At 38.2% G+C, this 27863-nt stretch overlaps 1 protein-coding gene and 1 pseudogene across 5 annotated transcripts; both read right to left on the bottom strand.

Annotated features, from left to right (window-relative positions):
- Positions 1 to 1965: 1965 nt before the first annotated feature.
- On the bottom strand, positions 1966 to 27863 carry Tmx1 (thioredoxin related transmembrane protein 1). Of its 5 annotated transcripts, XR_015450091.1 has the most exons (9): positions 27509 to 27789; positions 24699 to 24814; positions 23419 to 23464; positions 21602 to 21730; positions 19197 to 19242; positions 19003 to 19104; positions 18667 to 18733; positions 8128 to 8313; positions 1966 to 2154 (listed from the first exon to the last, which is right to left on the bottom strand). XR_015450091.1 is itself a non-coding variant. In XM_087208090.1 (8 exons), the coding sequence occupies exons 1-8, from the start codon at positions 27658 to 27660 to the stop codon at positions 8237 to 8239; spliced, it is 735 nt and encodes a 244-aa protein (XP_087064216.1). In that variant the 5' UTR covers positions 27661 to 27789; the 3' UTR covers positions 1966 to 8236. The 5 variants fall into 5 exon arrangements, 4 of the variants coding, with proteins under 4 accessions (XP_087064216.1, XP_004835600.1, XP_004835602.1 ...); XM_087208090.1 differs by having other exon boundaries at positions 1966 to 8313; XM_004835543.4 differs by lacking the exons at positions 1966 to 2154; positions 8128 to 8313 and adding an exon at positions 11109 to 16353 and having other exon boundaries at positions 27509 to 27863.
- Positions 24434 to 24590, bottom strand: LOC147828835 (small nucleolar RNA SNORA70; annotated as a pseudogene).

Here is a 27863-nt window from a genome sequence, read left to right as displayed (position 1 = left end):
GGATAGTGTCTTACACAGAGTGAGTGGGTACAGGGCAGAAAATACTGACAAACACGAGTAGTGATGGCACAGATAGTAAAACTTTTCTATTTCACTGGAGTTTAAAATAACTCTGACTCTTAAAACTACATTGTGCTTCACATATCCCAAAAATAAATAAATGATTAACAATAAGCCAAGATTTGGGGTAACTGAAAATGGAATAAACAGTAACAAATGAAATTAACTGTATTACAAATGAATTGTATAGCCACATGAAGGAACCAGGAAGGTCTAAGAGCTATCCTAAGTATTTTGACTACTATAAAAAGTAAAAACCAAAAATGAATTATGCATGTGCGTGTACATGGGGTTGACATACTCATATTTCTAAGCTTTATCTTCTGAGAAGGCCTGAAAGCAATGAACACATCTAGTTCCAAGATCCTGGTTTCAAAATACCATTCTCCAATAAACAGAACTATGGGAGACCGCTGCAGGGAAAGTAAGGTTAAGTTGTCTACCCGGTGAAGTACCGTGGAGGGAGGGAGACAGATGAATCCTGTGGAACTCTTAATTGCTTGTGCCCGGGTCTGAGTGAATAAAGCCAAGGTGAACCAGTCACTTGGGGCTCTATGTCGAAAGGAGACATGAGCCCCCTGGCTCCCAGATTTTAACTTGTTTCTGTGTCTCTTTATTTTTCATCCTCGTCACTCCTTGGTCAGTTCGAGCTCATAGGCAGGTTCTTACACAGAACCAATGCTCATTAGAAAAATAGCTGATTACAGGGCTGGAACAGGAAAAATGATGACAAAAAGGAAAAGCTCAAAAAGTGATAAGACTACGCTCAGAGGATGTAAGAACTAACTAGAGGAGCTAAGATAGAAACCTTTGAACAACACCACGTATGATGCAATGGATTATGCCCATGACTCCAAATTGTTTTAAAAAAATAAATTAGCATTCCAACTAACTAATAAATAATGAAGAAATAATGAAAATCATCATTAGGCAAATACCTTTAACAACTGTTAAAAAGAACGATCAACAGATGATAAAATAAATGAGCAAAAGTATTATGAGAAACAGTATTTCTATCATCTCAAAGCATGTCCCTACAAAATACATATTACTAAGAAACCAAGTCACATTACGATTCAAAAATCTGGTGTACACTAATTTAATAAAGTGATAAAAATAAACAACACCAATTAGAAGACCTATTAAAGTCAGGTACACCCTGACATCATACATTGAGAAGGGTAGGAGACACTTCAGTGGGGTTCTTGCAAAAAATGCATAATCTCACTCTAATCATGAAAGAACATCAGACAAACCCAACAAAATAACTGACCAATATTCTCGAAAAATGTCAAGGTCATAATGGACAAAAACAATTAGGGAGAATAAAGACATGACAACTAAAAATAATGTGGGATCCTATTTTGAGACTGGACTAGAAGGACTGCTAAGATCTGAAAAACTGCTAAATGTGGGGAAACTGGGAAAATTTGGGAGACTTAAATTTAAGAAAACTTAAAATTTGAATAAAGTCTATACATTAGCCAATAGTATACTATCAATATTAACTTATTTTGTTGATTAAACTTTAACAAGGGAAAGTTAAGTTATGGGTGTATGGGAACTATTATTTTTTAAGTTTTTTCTGTAAATCTACACATATTTCAAAATAGTGATTCCACAAAGTGAAGACATTTCCGTCTGGCATATTTCTGAAGGAGGTGGTCATGTGGAACATCCTTTTATTATTACTACAAATATTGATTTGAGTTATGTAGGAAGAACGTTAGATACCCAAAAAAGCCAGCAGAATAATATCTTGTTTAAAACATAAAATAAAATACAGCCCATTTGTTTGGTTAGCAGGTCTGGGAAAATGTGAATAGTAACATACTATGCATGCTATTCTTATTTTCAGAGATATAACCAGAACTCTGAGGTCAGTAAGTAATACTGAATGCATACCATATACTTGGAATTGAGCTGGGTCCTGTTCGGTTCACATAATTATTCTGGACATCTCTTATGCACCACAAATAAGTTTAAGTCCTTTGGGCTTCATCTCTCCTAGATAACTCCGTTATGGCCAGGCTTAACCAGCAGGAGGCAAAGCCAATGGATAAATGTTTCCTTTTGTTTCTGAAGCAAGTAGATCTGAGATCAATCAAAAATAACAAACCATCAATAGTCAGTGCCACTCTTCTATAGGGACAGCTCAATCCTACATCACAATACTTTCCCTCACTCTTGTCCTGTTCAATCCCTGATCCCGTGCTCTAGCTTAATGGGATCACTTCCAATAACCTACCTACTTACCAGCCTTTGCATTAGGCTCTGCTTTGGGGAAGCGGGGAGGTTGTAGGGAGAGAGAGGGAGTGGAGATTCAAACTAAGGAAAAATAGAGACTTGCCCTTAAGGACAAGTTGCAGGGACAAATAAGAAATAGATACCAGTCAGTGGGAACACATGATGAAATTCATAAAATGCTCACAAAAACATCCGCAAATGAGAATTCTATCCCAGTGAGCGATGTAATCCAGAAGAGGTAGGTGACAGGGAGACCCTTGAAAGAAGGATGGAATAAGCCAGGACCCACATCCATGGAGAAAGAACTCAGAAACCATGGCAGTTTTCTGTTTGTCACAGGGGAAAGACTATGCCTCAGCTCAAGGACTTTGTAGATGAGCTCTTAATGTTTACCCTTTGTCAGCAACTAAGATGAAAAATGAAAGCATTTTTACCTGAGAAAGAAAAAGAGGCATTTCAGGTTTGTTTATCGGAAAGGCAAGTCCTTCTTTTTTTAAAGAGGTATTTCCCATGTGAAGACCAGATAGGAAGTATTTGGTTTATTTGTAAAAGAAAAAAAAAGGTGAAAGAGCCTAAACACAACCAAAATTTCTATTTGTCTATAAAAATAAATTCAATCCTATTGCTAAAATTTTCAAGAAAAGTCACATTCTTATATTTTGCACACAAAACTCTTGTTGCAGCTTTCTTCTCCCTCCCTCACCCCAGTTGGTTTTTGTTTATTGCAGTGCATGGGGTGTGTGTGTGATGCTGGGGTGGAAGGAATCCAGGGCCTTACGCATGCTAGGCAAGTGTTCCACCATGAAGCTATACCCCTCCACCCCCATACTTCCTCTCTTTATGGCAATGTTTTTTTAAAAGATCTATTCAATATTTTCCTTAAGAAGAAAAAGCTACCCAGGCATAGTGATACACACCCGTAATCCCAGCATTCCAGGAGGCTGAGGCAGCAGAAGGATTGCAAGTTCAAGCCCAGCCTGGGGAAGATGGTAATTTAGCCAGATCCTGTCTCAAAATAATAATAGAAGGGGGAGGGGTGGTGATGTGGCTGAGTGTAAAGGCCCTGAGTTCAATCAAGGAGAGAGGGGTAGGAATTATGAAGTACAGCTGTGGTCTGCCAGTGCTCAAGTTCCTTACTGCTCTGACAAAGTCAGCTGGAAAGAGCTAACCATTAGGCATAGCAGGTCTCAAATGTGGTCTTCAAGAAATCAAGCAAAGTTTCAAGCACAATTGAGCAAAGGGCTCTTTCTGCTAGCCTAAATGACCCTTCCCAAATATGGCACACACACACACAAAGGATCTTGGTGAAAATGAAAAGAATACAATGTTTGACTGTGATGAATACACGTGTATCACCTCCTCTGTGTTCCACCATTTATACGCCTGATGAGGTTAACACGAGAGCCTAAATCCCAACCCCACGAGAAGTATGTTTCCTCAACACATCGAATCAAGCTGCTTCCATTTATCTTTTCAGTTTCTCAATCTATGGGGTGCAAGCTGTTAGGAAACACAACATTTCCTAAAATGGTAATTACCACTTCAGTAGTTAAGATCACCACATTGTATTTCAGTTTGTACGCAGCACAACTGTACCCGGCAAAGGAAATCAAGCCAAGGGCCAAGGAGGGTTGGGCCCAAGAAAATCCAGAAATGTAAACATATATGTACAGCTGTCATAAGTCATAATTTCAGGGTACCCAAGCCCTGTGACCCTAGACCAGAGGTTCAGAAACCCGTGTGCTATTGCTCTATCCAAGTAAATGAGCTTTCCATTACTGAGAATTTCTTTTCAGTCAATCCTGCCACAGGCATAATACTAAATTATAAAGATGCTTTTTCTAAGGTTAAAGGAAATTTATTTTTGCCAACTTAACTAACTACACTGTCCTCTGCTACAACACACAGATTTTTATCTAAATAAGACCTTAAAAGGATAGCTCTCAAATATTTTCTCTACCATCTCTCATCCTCCTTTGGTAAAGGTCACTCTCTAACCTTTATAAATTTAAAGGCTAGCGTTAAACAAAGCACATCCAGAAGTAAAAGTTCCAACATTTAAAATCTGTAATATTCATTTTGCATTATTTTAAATTTTCACTGTAATGAGTAGAATTTATCAGTTGAAGCTAGTAGTTATAGTGAAATGACACAGGAAAACACACCTTCAGCTGCCAAACCCAACTAATAATAATGTTTGATAGTGAAAGTGAAGAACAAAAGCAAGACATAACTTCAGGATTCAGCTAAAATTTTAAACTCATTCTGTGTGTTTCATCAACCCTGTGCTTCAGTCTAAAGAAGGCCATAATGTAATTGTTAAATTATCTTCTACAATAAAAGGTCTTTTAAAGTCTTTAATTTTCTCAAATCACCACCAAAGTAATAGAGAAACAATTAAAAAAATTTTTTTAGAATAAACACATAATACCAAATGAGTATTTGTTTCAGGCAATTTAGTGGAGTGGATAACTTCAGAGAAACTCTCAAGACAGGATGCCTAAAAGCCTGGGTGAATTTTTTAAAATCTCTTTAAATCCGTGACCAGGCATTTGAGAAACTCTGAGCTCAGAGACCAAAACTGAAGCAAAAACTGGAATCCAGTGAGGTAGCCAAGTCCCATAGCAGACCACTAACACCAGAGACTTGGCCATCTCCTGGTGGGTAGCAAACAGAGACACAGAAAGAAAAGCCTGGGTCCTAGAGTGACAGGTCAAAGAAGACCCACTCACAACTCACTCAGTGATAAGAACAGCTAGAATGGTGCATGTGTGTAATACAATCCCAGCATTTCAAGAGGCCGGGGCAGGAAGCTTGCAAGTTCAAGCCCAGCCTGGGCAGCTCAGTGACTTAGAAAGCAATCACTAAGTCTCAAAAAGAAAAAATTAAGGAAAAAAGGCTTGGAAGGTAGGTCAGTGCTTGCATTTTGGTTCAATCTCCAGTAGAGGGAGGTGGAGGGAGAGAGAGAGGGAGGGAGGGAGGGAGAGAGAAAAGGAGGGAGGGAGGGAGAGAGAGAGGGAGGGGGAGGGAGAGAGGGAGGGGGAGAGGGAGAGAGAGAGGGAGGGAAAGGGAGAGAGAGGGAGGGAGAGGGAGGGAAAGGGAGAGAGGGAGGGAGAGGGAGAGAGAGAGACACACACACACACACACACACACACACACACACACACGGAGACAGACACAGAGAGAAACCCATCAAAGCAGATTTCACTCATCACTCATCTCTGGAAGAAGAAAAAAATCTGTAGGTTTTGACCAAAGGTTGGTCCTGAATACAAGGGCAAAATTGCTACTATACTTGGGTCTGAAAAACTTCAATGTAAGAACTTAGCATCTCCAAGTGACTGGTAGAAATAATGCAAATGCTAGGAACTCCTAAAAGCCAGGCTACCAAGAATTTATACAGTAAATATGAACTTCAGATCAAAAGTCTTTACATATAAGAGGAAACAAACACCACGACTGACACACAGCTGATACAAACCACCCTATCAAGACTCACGATGACTGTAAATACAGAAATGAAGTCTGTAAGTTATTATTGTATTGAACGCATTTAAATAAGAAAAGGTAGTGCTAAAAGGATGAACAAGCAGATTTCTTAAGCAGAGTAACTAGAAATTCAAAATATATCACTGAAGTAGAAACCAAGTAGAGATTAAACAGGAGATGTGGTTGAAGAAAGAATTAATAAATGTAAAGACAGTTCTGAAAAAATTATTCAGAATGAAGGAAGAGTAATATACAGAGAAGAAAATATAAAAGGGAAACTGGAAAAAACAGAAGCTGAGGATAGAAGAATACAGGAGTCTACGACTATACCACCCTGAATGCACCTGATCTCGTCTGATCTCAGAAGCTAAGCAAGGTCAGGCCTGGTTAGTACTTGGATGGGAGAATGAGAGTATCTGACATAACACTGTACTAGTGAAGACAATAGAGAATATGTGGAAGGTTATTTAAAGACATAGCTATACATTTTTAAAAAACTGGTAAAAGGCAAAATTCTTCAGATTCAAAGAACTTGAAGAATCCTAAAAACCTTAAATCAAGATATTTACACCTAAACATAATACCAACTGCAACCAGAGGAAATGTGACAGACTGTCTAGAAAGAAACTAGTTTATAACTATTTTTCAGAACTTCAGAGGAACTGCTCTAGGAAGAACTAACATGATTCCAGAAAGATCTAAAATGCAAGACCTAAAGGTGAGCAAAATAAATGAAAAATAGGTAAGAAAACTCAATTAATACTGACTAAATAAGGCAACAACAATCATGACTCCTAAAGTGTAGGGTTAAACTATACCAAACTAAAATAAAAAATAATAGCATAGAACTTTGGAAGTAAGTAAAAATAGTGACTAACTTTAGAATTTTTTTAACTTAAACACACTTACTAGAACTTTTAGAGGACCACAAAATAATTAAAATAGCATCATTTTCAATGGGGGAGAAAATAGTTACAAAGAAGAAACACAACATTGAAAAACTCTCCATCAATCAAAAGGAAAGTGAAATAAAGCAAGATACTTATAAAGTACAACATAGGATGATAAAAATAACTCCAAATATATCACTAACCACAAAAAATGTCAAAGGACTAACATTCCACAAAAGAAAATTGTCATTCCAAGAGCCATATCCAGTACCTCTTTCAATAATAAAGTACTATTTGAACAAGCTAGTCATTTACCATATTTACAATTTACATATTGTCATGGCTGTCTTTATTCTTCAACAGCAAAGTGAGCTCTTGAATATCTCATTCTGGGTTTTCTCTTTAATTATCACAAATCTTTCTGTGTATTTGTCCAAGAAAGATCTGCAAAAGCTTTAAATATTCTGATGTCATGGAAATCACCAAAGTCAAAAGTTTACAACAATATCTCTCTTAGTTACTTTTCTTATTGCTGAGACAAAATACCTGACACCCAAAGTTAAAGGAAGAAAGGTTTACGTTGGCTCACAGTTTGTAGAGGTTTCAGTCCATAAATGGCTGGCTACAAGGTAGGATGGTATGGCAGAGAGGCAGCAAAGAGGAGAAACAGTTCATGGTAGGCAGAAGGCAGCAAAAGCAGCAAGCAACAAGCAATCACAGCAGCCCTTTTGAGTCCCTTATTTATTTTTGGTACCAGGGATCAAACTCGGGACCTTGGGGTTGCAAGGCAGGCGGCAGAACCACTGAGCTAAATCCCCAACCCAGTCCCTTATATTCTATCCAGGCTACATGCCCTTAAGGTGGGTAGTGCTCACACCCAGGGTGGGCCTTCCCATTACCCACTCCAAGAACTATGCCAAACCAATCAGTGGACTAATTTAGTAACCAAACACACCTTTGATTCCAGCATCACACACTCTATATCCAGCCACCTCCAAAAAGCCCCCACAAATGACCAATGAGGCTCTGGGGGACTTCTACACATAAACCATGACATTCTCTTTTTATTTGTAGCAAAACCTTTAGAGCTTATAATAAAATAATCTCAGCAAGTAAACTAGTTCTGCAGACCTGGCTTCAGGGTCATGTTTAGAGTTGGTGGGGTCTCGCACTGCTGAATCTGCTGCATGCAGGCATGTGCAGTTCTCACACATGGGCTGGCCCCATTAAGTCCTGACACTCACCCTTCCACACACTGCCATCACTGTTGTCATACTGTAGAGAAACTGGCGATTGTAACTGCTGTTCATGAATGATCTACACTTCAAATTATTAGACAATCAAATCTTAAGACTTAAAGGGGGAAATGTCAGGAGAGATATATTATAATCTTCAGAATACAACATAAGGCAAAATCTGCCTAGTCTGTCATTGCACTCACCAGAGCTTATTAGATAGAAATGAAAGTTAATATATACAGTTAAAGCACACTAGTTTTGAGGTAGTCCATGATTTTCAATTGCTTTGGCTTCAATATAGGATTCTTGACCTCAGAAGGAAACCCAATAAAGATCACTCAGCCAGGTGTAGTGGTGGCACACGACTGTGATTCCGGAAGTCTGGGAGGCTGAAGGAAGAGGATCACAAGTTTAAGCCCAGCCTGGACAACTCAGCAACTTACCAAGACTCTTAAGTTTTGTAAAAACATTCTTTAAAAGGGTTGGGGATGTAGCTCAGTGCAAAGGCCCTGAGTTCAATTCCAAATTCCACAAATAAGCACTTAAATGCTCTAATGCTTCTTATGGTGGTGGTGATTACAAAAGTCAGAACTCATTGTAGAAAGGATAACAAAAACACAAAATGAAACGCCCTGGCGGAACACTGTATACCACAGGTAGTATTCTTTTTTAAAGAAGTAGCAGCCATGAAACTTCAACAGATCAAACCTTTGGAGAGGTTATAAAAGTATACTGTGGAATCCCAGGCATCAGATCCAAAGGGTGCAAAGTGGTACTGGAAGAAATCTGGAGGCACAATGAAGAGGGTCGTCTCTGACACTCTGCATGAGATGTTGTAAAAGCCTCACATAAAATTACTTACAGTAAGGACCTCTGGCGGCTGCACTGAGTAGACCCTGGCATTCATTTACTAAAAGTGTGTAGTGTCATCAGTGCATGTTTCCTGTGGCTGGGATGCCCTGGTAAAACTGTAAGGCTGAACATGGGCCAAGTCAAGTCCTCTTTTTGCACTTCCAAATGGATTTCACACAAATACACTCTGCACTGGGCGACCCAGTTTTCTGGAGAAAATCTCATCACAGCTGGCTAAAGCACACACCAAAGTGAATGCTGGGATCAGGAAGGACTCACCTGGCTCCACTGGTTCCATTCCCCTGTAATCACATCACCTACCTGGACTCACTCATCTATGTTTTAGGTGGCTTACAACACAGGGATAGCCAAAAATCTAAACTCCCCTATCACATACCTAGAAAAAGAGGCTTCTGTCTCCACCAAAACTTTTCTTTAGGACCTTTTGCAGGAGCTACCTTTTATACTTCAGCTTTCATATCTCAACCCTCAGAGATACAGAGCTCGGAAGAGAATTATGAAAGAGATGGTGAATATTTGAAGGCTTTACCTACTTTAACAGGTAAAACACTATTTCTCTTCCACTGTAGAGCAACACAACCACTCTAAGTGGTCCCAAGTCATTGCCAAATATCTGATAATTCCGATAGGAGTATTGTTTTTGGGGCGGGGGAGTGACTAGATGGCTACCAATGACTGAACTTTTAATATAATTGGATTTCTAACACGAAAGACTATTGGCCACTACCTGCAAAGTGATGTTCATAACCCTGGTAAACTAACAGTTGTCCTCAGGTTAGTCCCTGATATCATAGGTGATTTGACTTACCAATTTCCCCTTACAAAAAGATTATATAACTTAATGACAGAAGAAAAATTGGGCCTTGGTTTGAGAAAATGAAAACCTAACCATTCAAAGTGAATTAACTGCTGTTGTTTCTCTTCAAACCTCTTCACTTCACAGTATAAGAAGCCTAGTGGTAGTAGGGAGAGGGCCTGAATACTTCAGTTGAGAAAAGGACAGCTACATGATGCCATCAAGCTATAAAACCCAAAAGCTTCAGGATATTGAACTAAGAGCACATTAGGGTTAACACTGGTATCTCAAGGAGCATGTGCTGTTCAGGGGGAAATATGTATTATCTGCAGAGTTCTCTGGCTATTTGCACTATTAACAGGTATTTTGACTAGTGATCTTATGCCTGGTACTAGAGACTCATCACACTAGAGATGAAGTCTGTTCTCTAGCTTTATTTGGGCATTGCTGGCTTATGGCTTGGAAGACTATAAACTCTGACCATAATCCTTCTCTTGCCATTAATTACAGGGACTCAGATAGATGACTGCAAGTTTAATGCTGCTATGCAAACATTGTCTTATCACATGACTTAAATGGAATTCAACAAAGAGGGAAAAAACTAGTATTTATGGATGCTGAAACTACCGTCTGGAAAACCTGATACACTATCATATCACAATTTGCAATGAAGATCTGATCACATACTCAGCAGTGAATTCTTTAGCTCAGGCCAAAAAATAATAGTAAGAGAGTGAAAAGGAAAAGTGCAGGAACTTAGCTTCTTACTACCAAATATCAGCAATGCAACTAAAATTCAATCATTCACCTTATTCTATCTTCACATGAACATGAATAGAAATTGTTACTGTGCTTGCCTCAGCAGCACATATAAAATTGGAGATTGCTATTAACTGCCAGCTGATAAATCTCTTATGCCAACAGCCCGTCAGGCCAAAGACTTGGGTTCTATTTAACAATGTGAACAGGACATTTCTCTTTACAGTTGTACAACACAGCATGGCTTCCAATGACTATACTCAAAGTAAGCTTTCAAAGTATGAAAAAGTCAATTGATTGTGACATCTGGATCCTTACTTTCCACCTATCTTTGTCTTTCATGAGCCGTCTATAGAGTGGAAACCTGTTTATTCAGCTCTAATTCAATAAGTGGTTTAAAATTCTCCAATTAAAAAAAAATATTGGGGCCTTAAACAGTTAATAGGATATCATCTCAGAAAAAGGACAGCTCCAAAGATAATTGAAAAATGAATCATCTTGCTTTGTGAGCTGTAGTCCCTGTTAAGTTCTTATCCAAGGGTGAGAATAAGATATCACTTTATGCAGTTTGCATATCCTAACTTTAAAAATCAGCCTGAAAACTGAAGCTACTTAACATCTTGTACTCATACAGAACAAGTCTGTATGTAATATGGTACTAAAAGTTACCAAGTAATTTGATTTCCCCAGAAGGTATCAAAGTATTTATTGACAAGGAGCTTGAAAATAATAATTTTAAAAAACACTCTTGACAAGTTTGCAAAATATCACTTCAAAAATTTATTCAAATGAAATCCACTTTCATAAACATTAGATTAAGAACCATTCCAGTCAATACAAACCGTACTTCATCCTTTCCTTCCTTCTCCCCAAAGAGAAATGACAAAAAATTCCTAATTTATACTGCTCCTATTCTCAGAAGACTCAAGTTATTGTCTAAAACAGTACATAGAACATGTATTTCATAAACATCCAAATATAAATGAAAAGAATTTTTAAAAATCAAGGCTCTTGGGCTGGTAAGCCTCATTTCACACTAAACAGCTACTCTTGAAAATCCAACACACTACTGCTAGATTCCAAGATTTCATCTCTTAATGCTTACAGAACTTAGTGTAATAAATTATAAGCAATCAAAAATAGCTCCCCAAAACTATACTCACTTAACCTTTCCTTACCCAGTATGCCTCGGTTGGCCCATGGATCAGTTTCAACCACATACATAAAATTCTCCTGATCTTAAATGCCACAGTGAAAAGTAAACCATGGTTTGGAGTCCTCGCAGATGGGACACGGGAACCGAGTTGGGTTAAGCTAAGTAAAGACCAAGTCCAGAGAGGAGACTCACATTCATACTTTAGTTTCAAATAACCAAAAAGCCTTACTCAAAATGGTTAGGTGGTATGGAAAAATCTCAAGATGTGCAGAGGTAGGGTGTACTATGCCAGGGCTTTTTTGAGATTCTCTTAGCTCTGCCTTCAGTCTGTGGGATGCTCACAAAATTCTGTCACATCCAGAAAATGCCAAATTCCAGAAGACAACTGCCTTTTTTGAGCTTCATTTTTAAGAAGTCACCAAAGAAGCTGGATATATTACAGTAAACACCTGTAATCCAGCAGTCTGGGAGGCTGAGGCAGGATCACAAGTACAAGCCCATCTTGGGCAACTTAGCAAGACCCTGTGTCAAAAACAGAAAAGTGGGTGGGTGGGGGGCTGAGGATATAGCTCAGTGCAAAGGCGCTGGGTTCAATTCCCAGTACTGCAAAAGGTGCCCAACACCTCACTAGCTCAGTTTGAAGAAGTCTGTTGACCATGTCAGTCACTGGACTAGATTAACCCTATTCAGCAAAGGTAATGATGTCTGCGTCCCCTGAAGCACATGGATGCAGGGAGACAGAGGATGACTTAAAAAAATTTGGCTTCTGCTGTGAAGGTTGGGACATTAATACTGTGCCACAATGGTGCTGACCATAAGTGTGGGGCAAGACAGACTTTTCTTTTCCTGCTCCACTTCATTAGACTGAGTTACAGTCTAGTGACTTATTTCTTTGATGACAATCAATGCCCCAAGTTTCTTCCAGGGCACTACTCTTAGTTTCAGACTAATGGGTTTTAGAGACAGAATCAAATTTAAGAGACAAACTACAAATGCAATGATTATTTTGTTAAAAGTAATGAAACCTCAGAAATCACTTTACACACAAACAAGACCCAAAGATGGTAATTTGCTAGCTCAAATAATCAGAATAATAAATGCCAAAGAACTATCACAAAACATAACATGATTTAGCTGCCAGAGAATGGTTAAACACATAGTCATGGGGCGGCAGGTCAGAAAGGTCTTAACAAATTTAAGCTAAGCCTTAAACCAACAGACAGGACATACTCATAAACACCTCATTTATTAAAGGTGTTAGGAATATTAATTGAGGCAGAGGGTAAGGCATTCAGTCAACAGCATTTAAATTTTCTAATCAAGAAATATACAGTTCATTCTGGAGAAGTAGGGAGACATCTGAAGTTCAGACAAAACTTAAGAACTGCCACGCAGCAGAAAAGTGAATCTTGCAAGTACCTGAACTGTTATTCTCCAATGAATCCCGCCACTAGCAACATTTCGAGTTGACTTCATTAATGGCCAAAATACTGTTATCACCATTTAAATGAATTTTTAAAATATTTTAAAATATTGCTCAAGTACATAATTTGACCGTACATACTACCAAACTTTCAACTTCAATTTCTGTTGCTCTTCTACAATTAAATTTCAAATAAATACAAAAGTTGCTAGAAATGTAATATCAATGTACCTAGTTCTGCAAGGATGTTCAATTTAAAATGTTACCTTTAAAATTATATAATCATTAAGATTACTCTTAAATTTCAACCTCAATGAAGAGCAAAATAAAACAAAGTAGGGAGATTGAAAGAGGATCAAAAGACAGAGTAGGGAGGAAAGGGGATGAAAAAGAATTGAGATGTGTTATACACATGTACCAGCTCCCCCACAAGGAATGTATTATGTACTACAAACGTACTAATAAAAAATAAAGACTGAAAAAAATTTCAATCCCAATCATTTAATAAAAACCCAAATCAGAAGTAACTTATTGGAAGAATTCTACCTTATAAAGTGTGGGAATTGAGCCCAATGTCCTATATGGCCCTAAAATGAGTTAAAAGGCTCATTCAAAAATGATTATCGCATATTTAAGTCCAGGGATACACATTTTACCCACTGAGTTGAAGGACTCAAGTTGAGAAAACAGTTGCTCTTAAATAAAACACAATTTACTGGGATGGGGATTTAGCTCAGTGGTGCCGCCACATGCCTTGCAAGTGCAAGGTCCCAAGATCAATCCCCAGTATCAAAAACAAAACAAAACAAAACAAAAACACCATCTAGTGGTAACCAACATTACAAGACTACCAATCTGAATAATTATGGTATTTCTGAACAGCATTTGTTGCTATAGTCTGACAGACGTGAGATTTTAAAGACTAAAATAGACATTATTGAGTTTTCAATACTCAGAAGAAAAAAGACAATATTATTTGGAATCAGAACTGGATTCAAATTCTATCTTTTTCTACAGTTCTGAGCAGAAAGATGCTTACCTATCTGACAAGGCAGCTGTTGGGACTAAATGAATTAATACAGGAAAACAACTTAGCACAGCTAAGAACCAACAGGTTCTCTGAGTGGTAGTTAGCTATTTGACATACGTAGGAATCTTCATTAGGACTTTCAGTCTTGCTGGTAATCATTAAGCAATATATGGCAGAACAGTGCCTTTTCCATTAGAGACCAGAGTTTATAGTACTTCAGTGGTGGAGCTGAATGATTACGGAGGGCGGGTAGATCAGAATTCTCTAAGATGTTACTGGCAGTGCATGTTATCCATTCCCAAACCATTAGTAAACAATCCCATGTAGTTTCTTTAAGCCTCTGGTATCACACAGAAAATTAATTATTCAGGTGTCTACAGTGACAATTTTCAAGAACTGTGAGATCATGTTTATGGAAATATCAAGATACTACTTGTTCAGCCTACTTTTAATTTTCTGTAACACAGTATTTTCTGAGCAAAAATTTGACAATATCAAACATTCTAGAACATTAGAAAAAAATGCTTGAATGAGCATTTCTTCAATCATCTCAACAAAAAATTTAAAAATTCTACCCTTTTATTTACATACATAAAGAACATAGGAACATACAACTACTCATCTGAAACATTGTTAAATATGAAGCATTTAAGTATAGGCTTTCAAATATTCAACTAGAAATCACACTGGTCTTCAGTGCTAGTGAAGTACTTCCAAAAGTTTATTTTGTGCTTGAAGTAGTTTTCTAAGGCATCACAAATTTCACATTCAAACTCCAATGGTAGAATGTTTAAGAGACTAAAGGAGAAGCCTTTAAAGAAACACTGCTGTACATTACAATAATGCAAATCTAATGGATTCACACAAAGAGAACCTAACAAAGGGGGAAGACATTACAGAAATCATCTATTATACAGTGGCTAGATAATTCCTTCGAGTGTTCATAGTTCTCTTTCTTGTGGCTATATAGTCCTCTATCACATCTGCCCTTTGCTGTCATGGTCCATGTTACTGATTTCCACCTTGGAAATACTATCCATTAACGATCAAGAACAATAAAATATGAACTTTGTCTTTTAAAAAACATTAACAATGCTATGATTTTAAAACATGACGCACCCACTAACTGTAAATTCAATTAAGAACTTTTTGCATACGATGACAAAGATACACTGAAAACATACAGATTTTTTTCCTGAGCAGAATTCAAACGTTATTTATCAAATTAAGCTTTGAATTTCCAAATTACAAAATACCAAAGCTTTTCCATACTAAATAAAAATCTGGAATGTCCTCTCCACATAACACACACACACACACACACACACACACACACACACACACACACACACACACACACACAGAAAAACTCAAGACAAGGTTCAACAACCATAATGTAGTATCTGGACTGACTGGCCAAAATTTTCAATTTTCAGTAGCTCAATTTGATAAATCTCAGTAAACTTCCATTTTAAACAAAAACTACCATTTACCAACAGTGAATAAAATAGTGATACTGTTCATAGTGTCCAACTTGAAAAATGTAACCTAAGGCAAAAAAAAAGAAACCATACAACTGAGAAAAGGAATAAAACAGGCATAAACCTTTATAGGAATCAAGAGAACACCAAGGACTTATAAAAACCCAAATCAGTAGCATATCCTGTACACGAAGTTAAAAAAGAAAACTGCCCAATTAAAGCAAGACAGTTTTCACTCGCTGCATAATCTAAAAAGTGAGAAATTTTGGACTATATCTCTAAAAGACCAAAGTTATCACCGATATACACATTTTTTGAGACAAGGGGCAAAGTTCCCATTTATGGGAAATATGTTTTTTCACACAGTGAAACGGAGAAAAAATACATCAAATGAGAAAATTTTTTCTCTAAGTAATCTTCTTAAATACCCCCATTAATGTAAATCTTAGGAAATACAATTTCTCAACTCAGACTTGAAAGAGGTTATTACTAAACATACACAAATCTTATTGCTTGGCACCAGATTTTCTAAAATTAAACAATTGTTTAAACCTCAAGTTCTTAAATTATATTTCGAATTTTTATACTTGGTTATATTTTCTGTATGAGAACGTTCAATCCAATGACAATTAGACTGAACTCTGCAATATACAAATCATAGTTCACTTTAAAACGAAACAAATGGTCAATTTTCTGCTTTGTCAGAATCAGTATTAAGATACTTATAAAAATTAACTAGGATTTATCTGTGGTCAATGATGGACCCACAGGGCGTTGTCTTATGGCACTCTGTGGGAACTCTGAGTTTGCTCCTTTACTTTCTGCTTCCTCTTCTGAAACATCTTCTTCATCAGCCTCTTGTTCCTCCACCAGTTTTTTCAAAGGTTGAGAAAATTCTGGTAATGGCTTTTCTTAAAGACAAAGACCAGATAATGTGGTTTTGTTGATGTATTATATCTGCTTTAGAGTAAAATCAAGGCATCATGAAAACAGTAAAGATCATAAAAACTGGGTTTGAAAGGCATATTTTACTTAACAAATCGATTCTAAATATCCACTTATTTATATGCTAAATTAAAATTAATGAATCAGCTTTAAAGCTATAAATGTAGACATTGTAAGAAAAAATGATAGAACCATCATATTAATTTGCTAGTAATCATCTAGTCTATAATTATACTAGAACTTCAACAGTATCCTGTTTCAGTTCCCAGGGAAGCAAGAAACACAAATTTATACTTAAAGGTTACATTCTTGTCCTTATTTTTTCTAGTCTTATAAATGTGCTTCCCTTTCCTCATCTATAAGTTTTATTGAGGCCTAATTACAAATAACAAAATGTATAAATATTAATTGTGCAGGTCACCCTTTCTACTTTCTGCAGGGCCAGTTGCTAGTTAAGCTCAGAGCACAGCACCTTAGAGAGACACAGGATTTGGAACTGGGATAAAGAGCATTACTGCACACATACATTAGACCACCCCCAATCCTAGGAACCCAGGACAGTAGTGGTATTGCTGGTGGGGGATGTTAAGTAAAATAAGTCATAAGAAACCCCCAGTCACGGACAACCTGTTGTTTTGTCTGCCTGCCATCCCTCCTACTGCTGGTTTAATAGGCTCTGTCCTTTATCATATTCCATGTGGTTCTAGTGAGCACTACAGATTATAACAATGGTTTTACCCCAAGAGTAGTACTGTCCTTCAGACTGCAATGACTGGAGATAATTTCGGTTGTCCCACCTAGGGGACAGTGTTACTGCCAACTACTTTTATTCACAATTTAAAAGTTGGTGAATGGGGCCGGGGATTTAGCTCAGTGGTTGTGCTGCCTGCTGCACAAACACAGGGATCCGAGTTCGATCCCTGGTACCAAAAAAAAAAAAAAAAAAAACACACACACACACACAAAAAAGTTGGTGAATGAACATTTTATATTCATTTCACTTCAAAATATTAACCCTAATAATAAATTTGTCTTTTAACTAATCTGTACCTACACTTTTCCCCTACATGTCAGTGGTCCTTGCTGGATAAAGCAATTCCTTCCTCTATATATACCCCTCTTAACATCAACACATCTAAGAATAAAAAAGGTGACCTATCAGGTATTTGAAGGACAAAGTATATTGTCAATGAAAGATCCACCAATTTCATTTCAGGAGCTTTGACCTGGATAAATCCTAAATCAAAATAGGGAGTATCATGGAGTGAATACTAGGTCATGAGTCTAGTTTAGGTCTATGTTCTGCTCTGTCATGTTTATGTGACCTTGGGGGTATCCTTCATCTTCTTCAACCTTCATTTCTTCAACTACAAAAGGAATCAGTATTACCTATGCAATCAACCACAAAGTTGCTGAAAAGCAAGGGATTATATTAAATGAAAGTTTTATACAAACTACCTACAAGAGGGCCTCTATAACAGTACAGTTTTCCAAGATTAAAAATAAAAGATTGGATAACCAATTATATTACAACAAGCACCAATAAATGCTTCTAATTATATAAACCCATTTTGCAGTACAGTTGTGTCAATATCAAGCCTAAGTCAACTAAGGAATAGTTTTCCCAGTATCCTTTCAGAAAAAGTGAAAACTAGCTAGATATAAAGAAGAAACTTCCAATGTGATCACTATACTAATGAATGACTTCAAAAGCAGGATATATTCAAGTGTTAAAATTTTATCTCAGGTATATATTCAAATGGATCCATGAACAACATAAAATTTTGAAATTAATACCAGATCAATGTTATTAAATATCTACAAGCTGTATGTAATGCTGAAATTCTTTTTACTGTAAGAGTCAAGAAATAATAGTGTTCCAGGGCCAGGGATTTAGCTCAGTGGTTTCGCCGCCTGTCTCACAAGCGCAAGGTCCCGAGTTCGATCCCCGGTACCAAAAACAACGACAAAAGAAATAATAGTGTTCCAAAATCTACTGGGCTACCAGGAAATATATATTTCCCACATGAAATGCATATCTTCCCCTCTTCCTTCCTTTATGGGAGAGCTAAAGGAGCTCACTCCACACTTAGGAACCTGAACAGAAAGCCAACCTGTTAAAGAATGTGACTGTTTACAGAAATGAATGGGATTATAGTGAATAAAAAAATAAAAAGGGCTGAAGATGTAGCTTAGTGGTAGTGCTTGCTTAGCATGCACAAGGATCTAGGCTGGATCCCTAGCATAGCCATAAAACAAAGAACCTTAAATATACTTACTTGAAGGATATGACTGTGGTTTGCGCCTTTTTGAAGGACAAAGACAATCTGCCACAAATATCATACACTGCAAAGATAAACAGAAATCTGAATGTATAACATAATACAACTAATGCTGCTGTATTATTATATTTTAAAATATTCTGCCAGGCATGGTGACACATGCCTCTAATCCCACTATTCAGGAGGCTGGAGCAGGAGGATTGCAGTAAATTCAAGGGTAGCCTGGGCTACATAGGGAGTTTAAGGACAACATAAAATACATAGTGAGACCCAGTCTCAAGAAACTTAATAATAATAATAGTATTTTTCTTCCTAGTTCTTCAAAGTACTTACAAGTCCTAACAACAGTCCTGAAAGCAAAGTTGCTAAAGCAAAAATTGTGTATGATCCCCAAACTGGTAGTCCAAGGTCTTCAATAAAATAGTCATAGCAAATCTGAAATCAAAAGAAAAAAAAACTAAAACTGTGTTCATTTAAAAAGTGATAACATTAAAAATATGTGCGAAAAGAAATACTTTAATCCATACCCTGATGTACATAGAAAGCCGAAAGAGTGCTGACATACTACTCATCCTAAAAAAAGAGAGAAATGGTTGAAAAACTGAGCAAGAGTCTTTATCTATAGATTCTATTTTCTACTCTACAATTTCCTCAACATGACTGTCTTATTACTGGTATTATCAAGATTAGTGATACATCACTGACTTCATGCCTATAATAAGACTTGCTCATAAGAAGTAACAGTTTCTGAATTGCTACCATGTGACCTTCTCAATACCTGAAATTTCTTTTTCTTTCCTCCCAGTGTCAACATTTATGTTTATCTTTCATCTAATTTCCACAACATACCAAGTAAAAGGTTACAAGTTCTATGAAACCAGTTGAAAATGGCAATTCTTGTCATGGTGGCACACCTCGGCTGCATTGTGAGTTCAAGGTCAACCTGAACTGCATAGTGAGACCCTATCTCAAACAAACAAACAAAAAAAGAAACTGACAATTCTTATTCACCATTATAATCTTCCAAAAAAATGAGCACAGAAAGGATCCTGAAGGAACAACTGGTAGGACTTATTAATCTGATTCTTCCCAGTTAATAATTATCTCTGTTCAGTCTACAGATGTAGCTCAGGGGTAGAGCAGTTGCCCAGCATGTGCCAAGTACTGCATTCAATCCCCAGAACTCCTCTGCAAAAAAAATTATCTTTCTATTTGCTAAAATTAAAATTTATAATAGGATTGGTTTGATAACTTTTAATGACATGTAAGTAACTACATAGAAAATTAATGCTAAGTCATCATAAGTAAATAATTACTGCTTTAACATAATGAAATTCAGGTTATTTAGACGGACAGTTTAAAAAAGGCTGCTTCAAAAATAAGAAGGGCTGGTGGGTTTCCAACCATGTTTCCCTCTAGCAAGAAATAATCTAGTATCCCAAAGGACTTTTTCACACAAAAGCCAAAAGATGGCTGGGTCTAACTGTCAACTGCTGGGGTGGTGAACCTGCTCAGCTCATACTGGGAGTTGCCCCTGTTCAGTAGCAATAGGAAAGAAATGTGGCCTGGGCTGGGAAGCATGATGGAGCACTTGCCTAGCATGTGCAAGGCCCTGGAGTAAAAAAAACAAAACAAAACTATAACCTGCTGCCTTGAGGAGTCAACAGAAATTTACAAGCAATCATTTTCTTCTACTAGAGAAGGGTTATGAGATTTTAAAAATGATCATTTTTTTTTTTTTTTTTTGAGACAAGGGTCTCACCAGGTAGCCCAGGATGGCCTTGTGATCCTCTTGCCTCAGCCTCCCAAGTGCTGGATTACAGGCATGTACCACTATGCCTGGCTCATCATTTACATTTTTAAGTTTAATATAGAAAAATACTTTAATTGTGTTGCTTGTCTAAAAGGCTAAGTTGGTGGGCTGGGGATTTAGCTCAGGGGTCCTGCCATCTGCCTCACAAGCTCAAGGACCTGAGTTCAATCCCTGGTACCAAAAAAAAAAACAGTGTAAAAGGGTAAGTTGGAACAGCAGCAGGAACTAAAACATAAAGCACTGCGTAGCCTCACTGTAGTCTGCACTAATTAAACTTCACTGGGAACAGTAGGTTCTGTTAAACTGTGGTGGTTCAGTGGGATGAGTTTTGGCTGCTAAAGGATAATTCAGAGGTTGTACAAGAGGCACAAAGGGAAGACATACAGAACTTACACTGCAAAATACTCTTAGGGCTGATCTTTCAACTGTTTTCAGAATCCAAAGCATTTGTCTTTTATATGGTTGGTGTCCTGGTTCCTCATCCTCCAAGGGCAAGTATGCTAAGGGGCCAGGAGACCATAACCTCTGCAAAACTCACTATGCCCAACGTCTTCTCTATGACAAGTGAGGCTTATACCCCTTCTGTGTAGCAGGAAACATGCCTACCATCCCTAATCCCAACCACTGAGGGGACTGTATGTACCTTCTAGCTTGCTATACACTCAGTGGTTAATCATGCCATTGGAGTCATTGTTCACATTCACTATTCATATAAGTTATCGGACTTATCAGGTATAATAACCCACCAAACACAATTCAGTCACCTCACATTAAGAACTGAAGCCTAAGGCAGTACAAGGAGTTTGAGCCTTCGCATTCAGATTATTACACTCAAACAAGAGCATTACCCATTACACTGCTAACCATCTTCCGGAAATTATGTAGTTTGTAATGACATATATGACCAAATCCACAAAGTCAAAGTATCCTTAAAAGGCATTAAATTTATTTCTACAGAATGCTCCCTCCTAGTTTCAGGCAAAAAGATGTTTGATTTAGTTCAACTAAAAATATCAAGCTTTATTTAAGAAGTTAGGAAACTCAGTACTTGTACTTCATATGAAATATAATTATATGTTCCAATTAATTCTGAGTAAGATAGAAACCCCTCATACTTACAGAATAGAACTTGGACCAAACCATGATGAAACAGGTTCAATACTCTTCCACTCTTTTTCACTTACAAAGTTTATGAAGTCATTCTTAGTCCTTGGACCCTGATAGCGCCTAATTTCACCATCTTTACAACTAAAGAAGATCAAAGAAAGTATTAACTACCACTGAAAAATATATTTTCTATTTGTTTTACTACTTCTTCACCTCATTTTACAACCAATTGTAATATTCAAACACACTAACAAGGGCTGGGGATTTAGCTCAGTGGTTCTGGCGCCTGCCTCGAAAGCGCAAGGTCCCAAGTTCGATCCCCAGTACCAAAAAAAAAAAAAAAATACACTAACAAAGCACAAAAAGCTTATACTAAATTATGTACTGATGAGATCTTAGCCCCAAATGTTAATAATCATAAGCCTTAAGCCTTTTTTAGTTTCAAATAAATCTATGAAACATATAGCAAACCTCAGAAAATTCTTTTTAAGCCTTATTTGTAATACACATATTAAAGAAATTACTAGAATAGTGGCTGACATATAACCACCAACTATTTTTAAACTCTAAGTTAAAAACTTAAAGTATTTTTCTGTTACTTTCAGTCATAATCATATCACCTCAGCCATCCTGTTTTAAATTGCTCGAGGCATCTGGTAGAGTGCTACCTCTCCAGGGATTTCAGCAACTCTATCACGGTCAACTTTATCCATTGCCTCCCTGCTACTCTCAATGTATGGAGTTCTGTCCCACAGCAACAAACACTCTTCCAGCTCCCTACTACCTACAGCAGAGTTGAGGCGATCCCTTACCCATCCAGAGAAAAAGACCACAAAGAACCCCTTGCCCCGAAACTCAAAGTTTGGTAGAACAGGTGGCACCTGAGCTGTTCTTTGAAAGATGGTTATGATTTCAACAGGCAGAAAGTAGGAGAAAGAGCAAGGTAAACATTACGACTACAAGAGAAAGGGAAGTAAATTCCACATAATGGTAGGGGTGGTGAAAGGTAAAAAAGAAAAGGAGAGACTGATTATAGGCAGGGGGGCAGGGTCACTGACTGAAAAAGGAGATAAACATGTAGAGAAAGGGAATAGAAATTTAGATACAAAAAAAAGCGGTGAATTTTAAAAGTGGGTGAATAGAAAATGGAAAAAGAGAACCAAAACACAAACATACAAAAGAAACTGCTAACCTGTTTTGTTAACCGTAAATGAGCAGAAGTACCTTTGATATTCTGCCCACTGTGCAGGGAAGGTAGACAGATTTGAGATCTCCAACCTCCAGTTTAGAAGATAAAGTCAGACTAAAAGAACTGACCCTGCAGATTACACAATCTTGTTCATTCTAACCTGACACAACTGTATCACCCACTCTCTTCCCAAGGCTGTGCGACTGCACTTGGCTGCTTTTCGAACACAATCCGTTCCTACTGTTTGTGAGCCTGTCCTCAGAATGGACCTGAAAATTTTACAGCTAGGGTTTCGTTTTCTCAGAACTGCTCCAGCTCAGTGACTTCTCCCGTTCACCCAACCTCCCACGGGACTCACCACCACTCTGAGCTCCTGTTTACCACTGTGAACAGGATCACACCATTTCACATGAGCAACATCTCCAGAGACAACTGCAAACCTCTGAGAACAGGGACAGCTTCGTGTATCATTTGTCTCTCTAAAGAACCTACAGTACCACTCAGAGCAACACAAATGCTCTAAAATTCCTTCTGAATTCTGAGATCCTCTCAGCTCTTCAAACAGTACAAGCCGGGGCCCACGGCTCTGATTTACACTACATGCATCCTTCACCATATCTGAGAATCTTCAAATACTTACTGATAAATTGTAGGAAGGGCAGTTATGATAAATCGTCCACTCAGTCCTACAAGTGACAAAGAACATACAGCAGGTTTCACATGGACCAATCATGACTACTTACGAGATGATTTTGAATTTAAATACTAAGAATGTGAAATTATACTAAAACAGCTGAGCTTTGTAATAAAGACTGAAAATATGAATTATGTACTTAAAGCAACTTTGAAAAAACACATAACTAATTACCTCAATTAAAAAATTTGAAAAGCTTTTATACTAGACATTTTTGACTATATATAAGCACTTGATTAATGATATCACTGTGTGATTAAGAATAAGGTCTTAGGTCTTGAACCCCAATGAAATTGCACTTGACATTCAAGAAACAAAGGCAGTTTATGTTGTTACTAAAAAGAGGAACCACTACAAATCTTTCTTGAAGCAAGCAGCACCAGTAAGGGCCACCAGCTAGTGTATTACAATCACGTGTCAAGCACTGATGACAGACGATTAACATCTCTGTGCCTCAGGTTTTCTTACCGGTAAAGTGGGGACATCATATATTTTACAGGGCTGTTCAAGGATTAAACAATGAATAATAACCTTGGAAAGAGCTGGAAGAGCTAAGTGCTCCATAAATTTGCCTAGGTGGGACAGGGAAGGCAGGCTACCAAAAACACGAAGATGGAGGCTGGTCTGTGCAAGGAGCATCCCCAAGGGCAAGGCCCATCACTGGTGCCAGGAGGGCTCTGCAGTGAAGAGCCCACATCATCACATCACAGGTACTGAAGCTGGAACTCAATTTCAGAGATTCAAATCTTGTCAGCAAATGTGAGTTTGACCTTAAAAAAAAACAGTGAACCCCATGTTCCTTATTCTGAAGCATGTTGTGGATGCAAACAATCCCTGGGCCAATCTCCTCTTGAACCCCAATGTTCTAGGACTTCTCAAAATCACCTTACATGCTAGTCTGGAGCCTGGGACACAAACCAAAAAAGGTAAGAGGAAGCTCATGGGCAAGAAGGGGAAAGGGTGATGTTTCCAGGGCTCCTTTAGAGCAACACACACAAGGGACCAGCTGCAGTCACAACCAGGCATCAGCTTCTCGAAGCCACTGCACACAGAGCTCAGCACAGGGAGGGGGCGTCAAGTGGGCCTGACTAGCCCCAGACTGGCTTAGCTATCTGTAGACCGCTGTTTCCAAACTCTAAAAAAAGGAATAGACCACGTAATGGGCAAAAGAGAATAAACACCAACTCAACTGGCAAAGAAAACAGAATCAACCAGACTTACAGTACCTGTCTGCTCTGTGACATCTACTTTTGCAACATTAACCTCAAGATCTTCTCCCCATTCAGCAAAACCTTCCCACTCTGGTTGGAGATTTTGACAAGCAGGACACCACGGAGCATAACTAAGAAATACAGTTTAAGAAAAAAGTTAAGCACTCTAATGACCATTTATCCAGAGATAAAACATAAAATTATGGAAGTTATTTTAGACATATAATTCATGAGGAATATCTTATCTAAAAACATTACAAATGTAACTTAGTAGTTACATTTGTTAGTAGTTAACTGTACGCAGACGAATAAAGTTGTGAGTGTGGTCTCATAATCTGGAAATCCAAAGATATGAAATGATGTAACCCTCCAAAAGGCAATTATGAGAATAAATTTTTAAAGACACAAGGGCTTTTTCACAGGCAAAACAGCTCTTTCAAAACCTTTAGATTTTTCTATTTAAATGTGGCCACTAGAAAGTTCAAGGCTATTTTGGAGTTCACCAATTTTAATAATTTTATACTATATCACAAACTTAAAATGTTGGAAAAATAGAAGTGTCCTGGCCCTGGTGAAAAAGGAAACACAAGACCCAATTTAAAGCCACAACACTATTCAGCAGGATCACAAGGGAAGCCTTGCCCAGGAAGGCCAGCCATTCCTAATTTTTTTAAAAAGCTAAAGACTTGCATTTTTATATAAAAAGACTACTTCAAAACCTAATCCCTACACCAATACTAAGCAGGCTAACCAAAACTCTTTTGGCCAGCCCTAGGTCATTCTTTTTTCAAGACTCTAGGTTTATAAACTCTTGGCCAAGCATATTAGCATTTTAATTACTCTTCTGGAATTCATTGTCTTCCAGGTCCTAATTTTTCCCTAAAATTTTACTTTCTCACTTTATTGCAGATTATCTTACAACTCGCCTCAGATTCTAGAACCAGGAAGAATGACACCTTTACTTCTTAAAACAAACATACTTTCAGTACTTCACATTTTCTTAACTTGTTTTAAGAAAATCAAACTCTTAAAATAAGCATTGTAGACAAGACAAACGAGTTATATAAAAGCCAAGCTCCTTAACAATAAGTTGTATTACAATGAAAATACCTCTATAACTTCTGATCAGAAGTAAATTTACTTAAATCACTTGGAATTACCAGCAGATTAGAATTACTAACTAGATGCTTTTTCAAGTTTGTTGCTTTTGGTCTTTTTATAGACTTCAACTTTAGAACTTCAGTCAAAGAAAAGGAAAACATTCTTAAACTATAATTTCAGATAGATGCTCTAATTTGAGTTTAGCTCAAATTCAATGTTTTGTTAATTTTGTTTCCCTTAGTATTTCTTCTGAGTGCTTTATTTAGTTTAACCAATCGAGTTAAAAAATATCCTGCATTAATATTTGTATTTTGCATGTAAATTCGTAGTTACTATTGCTTAACATATTGCTGTAGCACTAAATACTGTATTTTATGAGCACAATCCACTGTTACTCAGCACAATGACTCAAAACACAAATGCTGCCACTACTTAAATATCCTCTCCTTGGGCCGGGGATTTAGCTCTGTGGTTTCACTGCCCGCTGCGCAAGCACATAGGACCAGAGTTCAATCCCCGGTACCAAAATAATAATAATAATAATACCACCACCACCACCACCACCACCACCACCACCACCTCTCCTTGCAGCTTCAACAGTAACTGAAAAGTAATGTCACCGAGTTGCACATTACATGCATATTAAGCATCTCCTTCCACATTATTCTCCATGTAAATGTTCCGTTTTTGTTCTTTTTTATGACTTAAGAGGTGTGCTGATTTGGTCTCCCTTGGGGAGTGTCCACTTCCACTTGCTTCCTAACAGACAACCCTAACCCTAACTGCACATGACACAGGAACGCACTCTTCCAAATCCTGTTCAAGAAGGGGGTGTTCTTATAATTACTTCATGTTTACTCTGGAGGCCCCAAGAAAATGCGTAGAGCACTATCTAGACAGAGCACTATCTAGATAAATTAAGGTATTTAGGCATGTTTTTCATTTGTAACTACCACAGGGAATTAAACATGAAAATGTATGTAAAGCCGCTAAGCAGTGTTTAGTTAATATTTAATAATGGTGCTTTTATCAATATAGGTAATAAACGTATGAGTCACATTACCAGCACCCCCAGCACCAATTTACCTTCTAAAACAAAGGCAGACAGTTTATTTACGCAGCAGGATATTACTAAAGATATAAAATATATACAGTACTATACAAGACGTGCAATTTTGTTTAAACTATTGTGACCTGGAGCTCCTAGAAAAAGAGGATTTAAAGATGACTCGATTTCAATTTACTGAGCATTGACAACAAAAAAACAATGTACAGTACCTATCCCAAAATAAGGAGGCCCCAATTCCAGCACTAAAAATGGGTATTATATTTATATTTATGGGCACACAAAAGATATAGAGGTTTTTGCTCAATATCCTTTTCCCTAAAGCTTGACAAAAGTAAGTACAGAAGTCTAGGAAGGGCGAACCGCATGGGAACAAGCCAGACCCTCAGCCCCGCCCCAATCTCATCCTCAAAGCCAGGCAGCAAAGTTACGAGAAAATCCGCTGCGGGCACGGATCCTCGGGCGCCCACAGCCCTGGAACCCAAGTCGGGGGCAAGCTTTAAAAACCCAGTATTCGCGGGCAAAGACGAGGAGTGGACCCAGTCGCGGCACAGCCCTGCAGGAGTGGGCGCGAGAAGGAAGGGGCACCGTCCGGGGCAGCGGGGCCTGCAGAGGAGAGGAGGGCGAAGGCGAGGACTCAAGGCCGCCCCGCACTCACAATTCTACCATCCACTCTCCTTCCAGCAGCTCTCTCCAGTTCTCGTCCGTGAGGACGCGCACATCGCTCCGCCGTCCGTGGGCCCAAGGAGTCTCCCAAAGAAGCAGCCCCAGGACCACGAGAGGAACCAAGAGACTCCTGGAGGGCGCCATGTCGGCCGCTCCCTCACCTCTCAGGCGCGAGGGCCCCACCTCCCGCAGCAGCGTCCACTTCCGCCCTGCGGGCCCCTCCGCTCATGCGCACGACCGCGCGACCGGGCGCGCAAGCCTACGGCGAGCTCAGTGCGCGTGACGAGACCCGGGTACGAGTGGATGGCGGCGCAGGCAAAGCAGCGCCACGAGCCGCAGTGCGCATG

This window comes from Heterocephalus glaber, unplaced genomic scaffold, assembly GCF_053883595.1.
Source record: "Heterocephalus glaber isolate CG9 unplaced genomic scaffold, H.glaber_assembly_v1.0 deba00000901, whole genome shotgun sequence".
Taxonomy (NCBI): Eukaryota; Metazoa; Chordata; class Mammalia; order Rodentia; family Bathyergidae; genus Heterocephalus; species Heterocephalus glaber.
Note: the sequence above shows the minus strand (reverse complement) of the source record. Positions and strands in the feature narration are given on the sequence as shown.

What these genes read in the sequence shown, in the direction of transcription:
- Tmx1 (XM_004835543.4), bottom strand. Translation starts at nt 27,660, where the DNA reads ATGGCGCCCTCCAGGAGTCTCTTGGTTCCTCTCGTGGTCCTGGGGCTG. An exon ending in GCCCTTCCTACAATTTATCA is followed by an intron (nt 21,731 to 23,418) that starts GTAAGTATTTGA and finishes GATCTTCTTTAG; the next exon opens with TTGTAAAGATGGTGAAATTA. An exon ending in TTTGGTCCAAGTTCTATTCT is followed by an intron (nt 19,243 to 21,601) that starts GTAAGTATGAGG and finishes CTCTTTTTTTAG; the next exon opens with GATGAGTAGTATGTCAGCAC.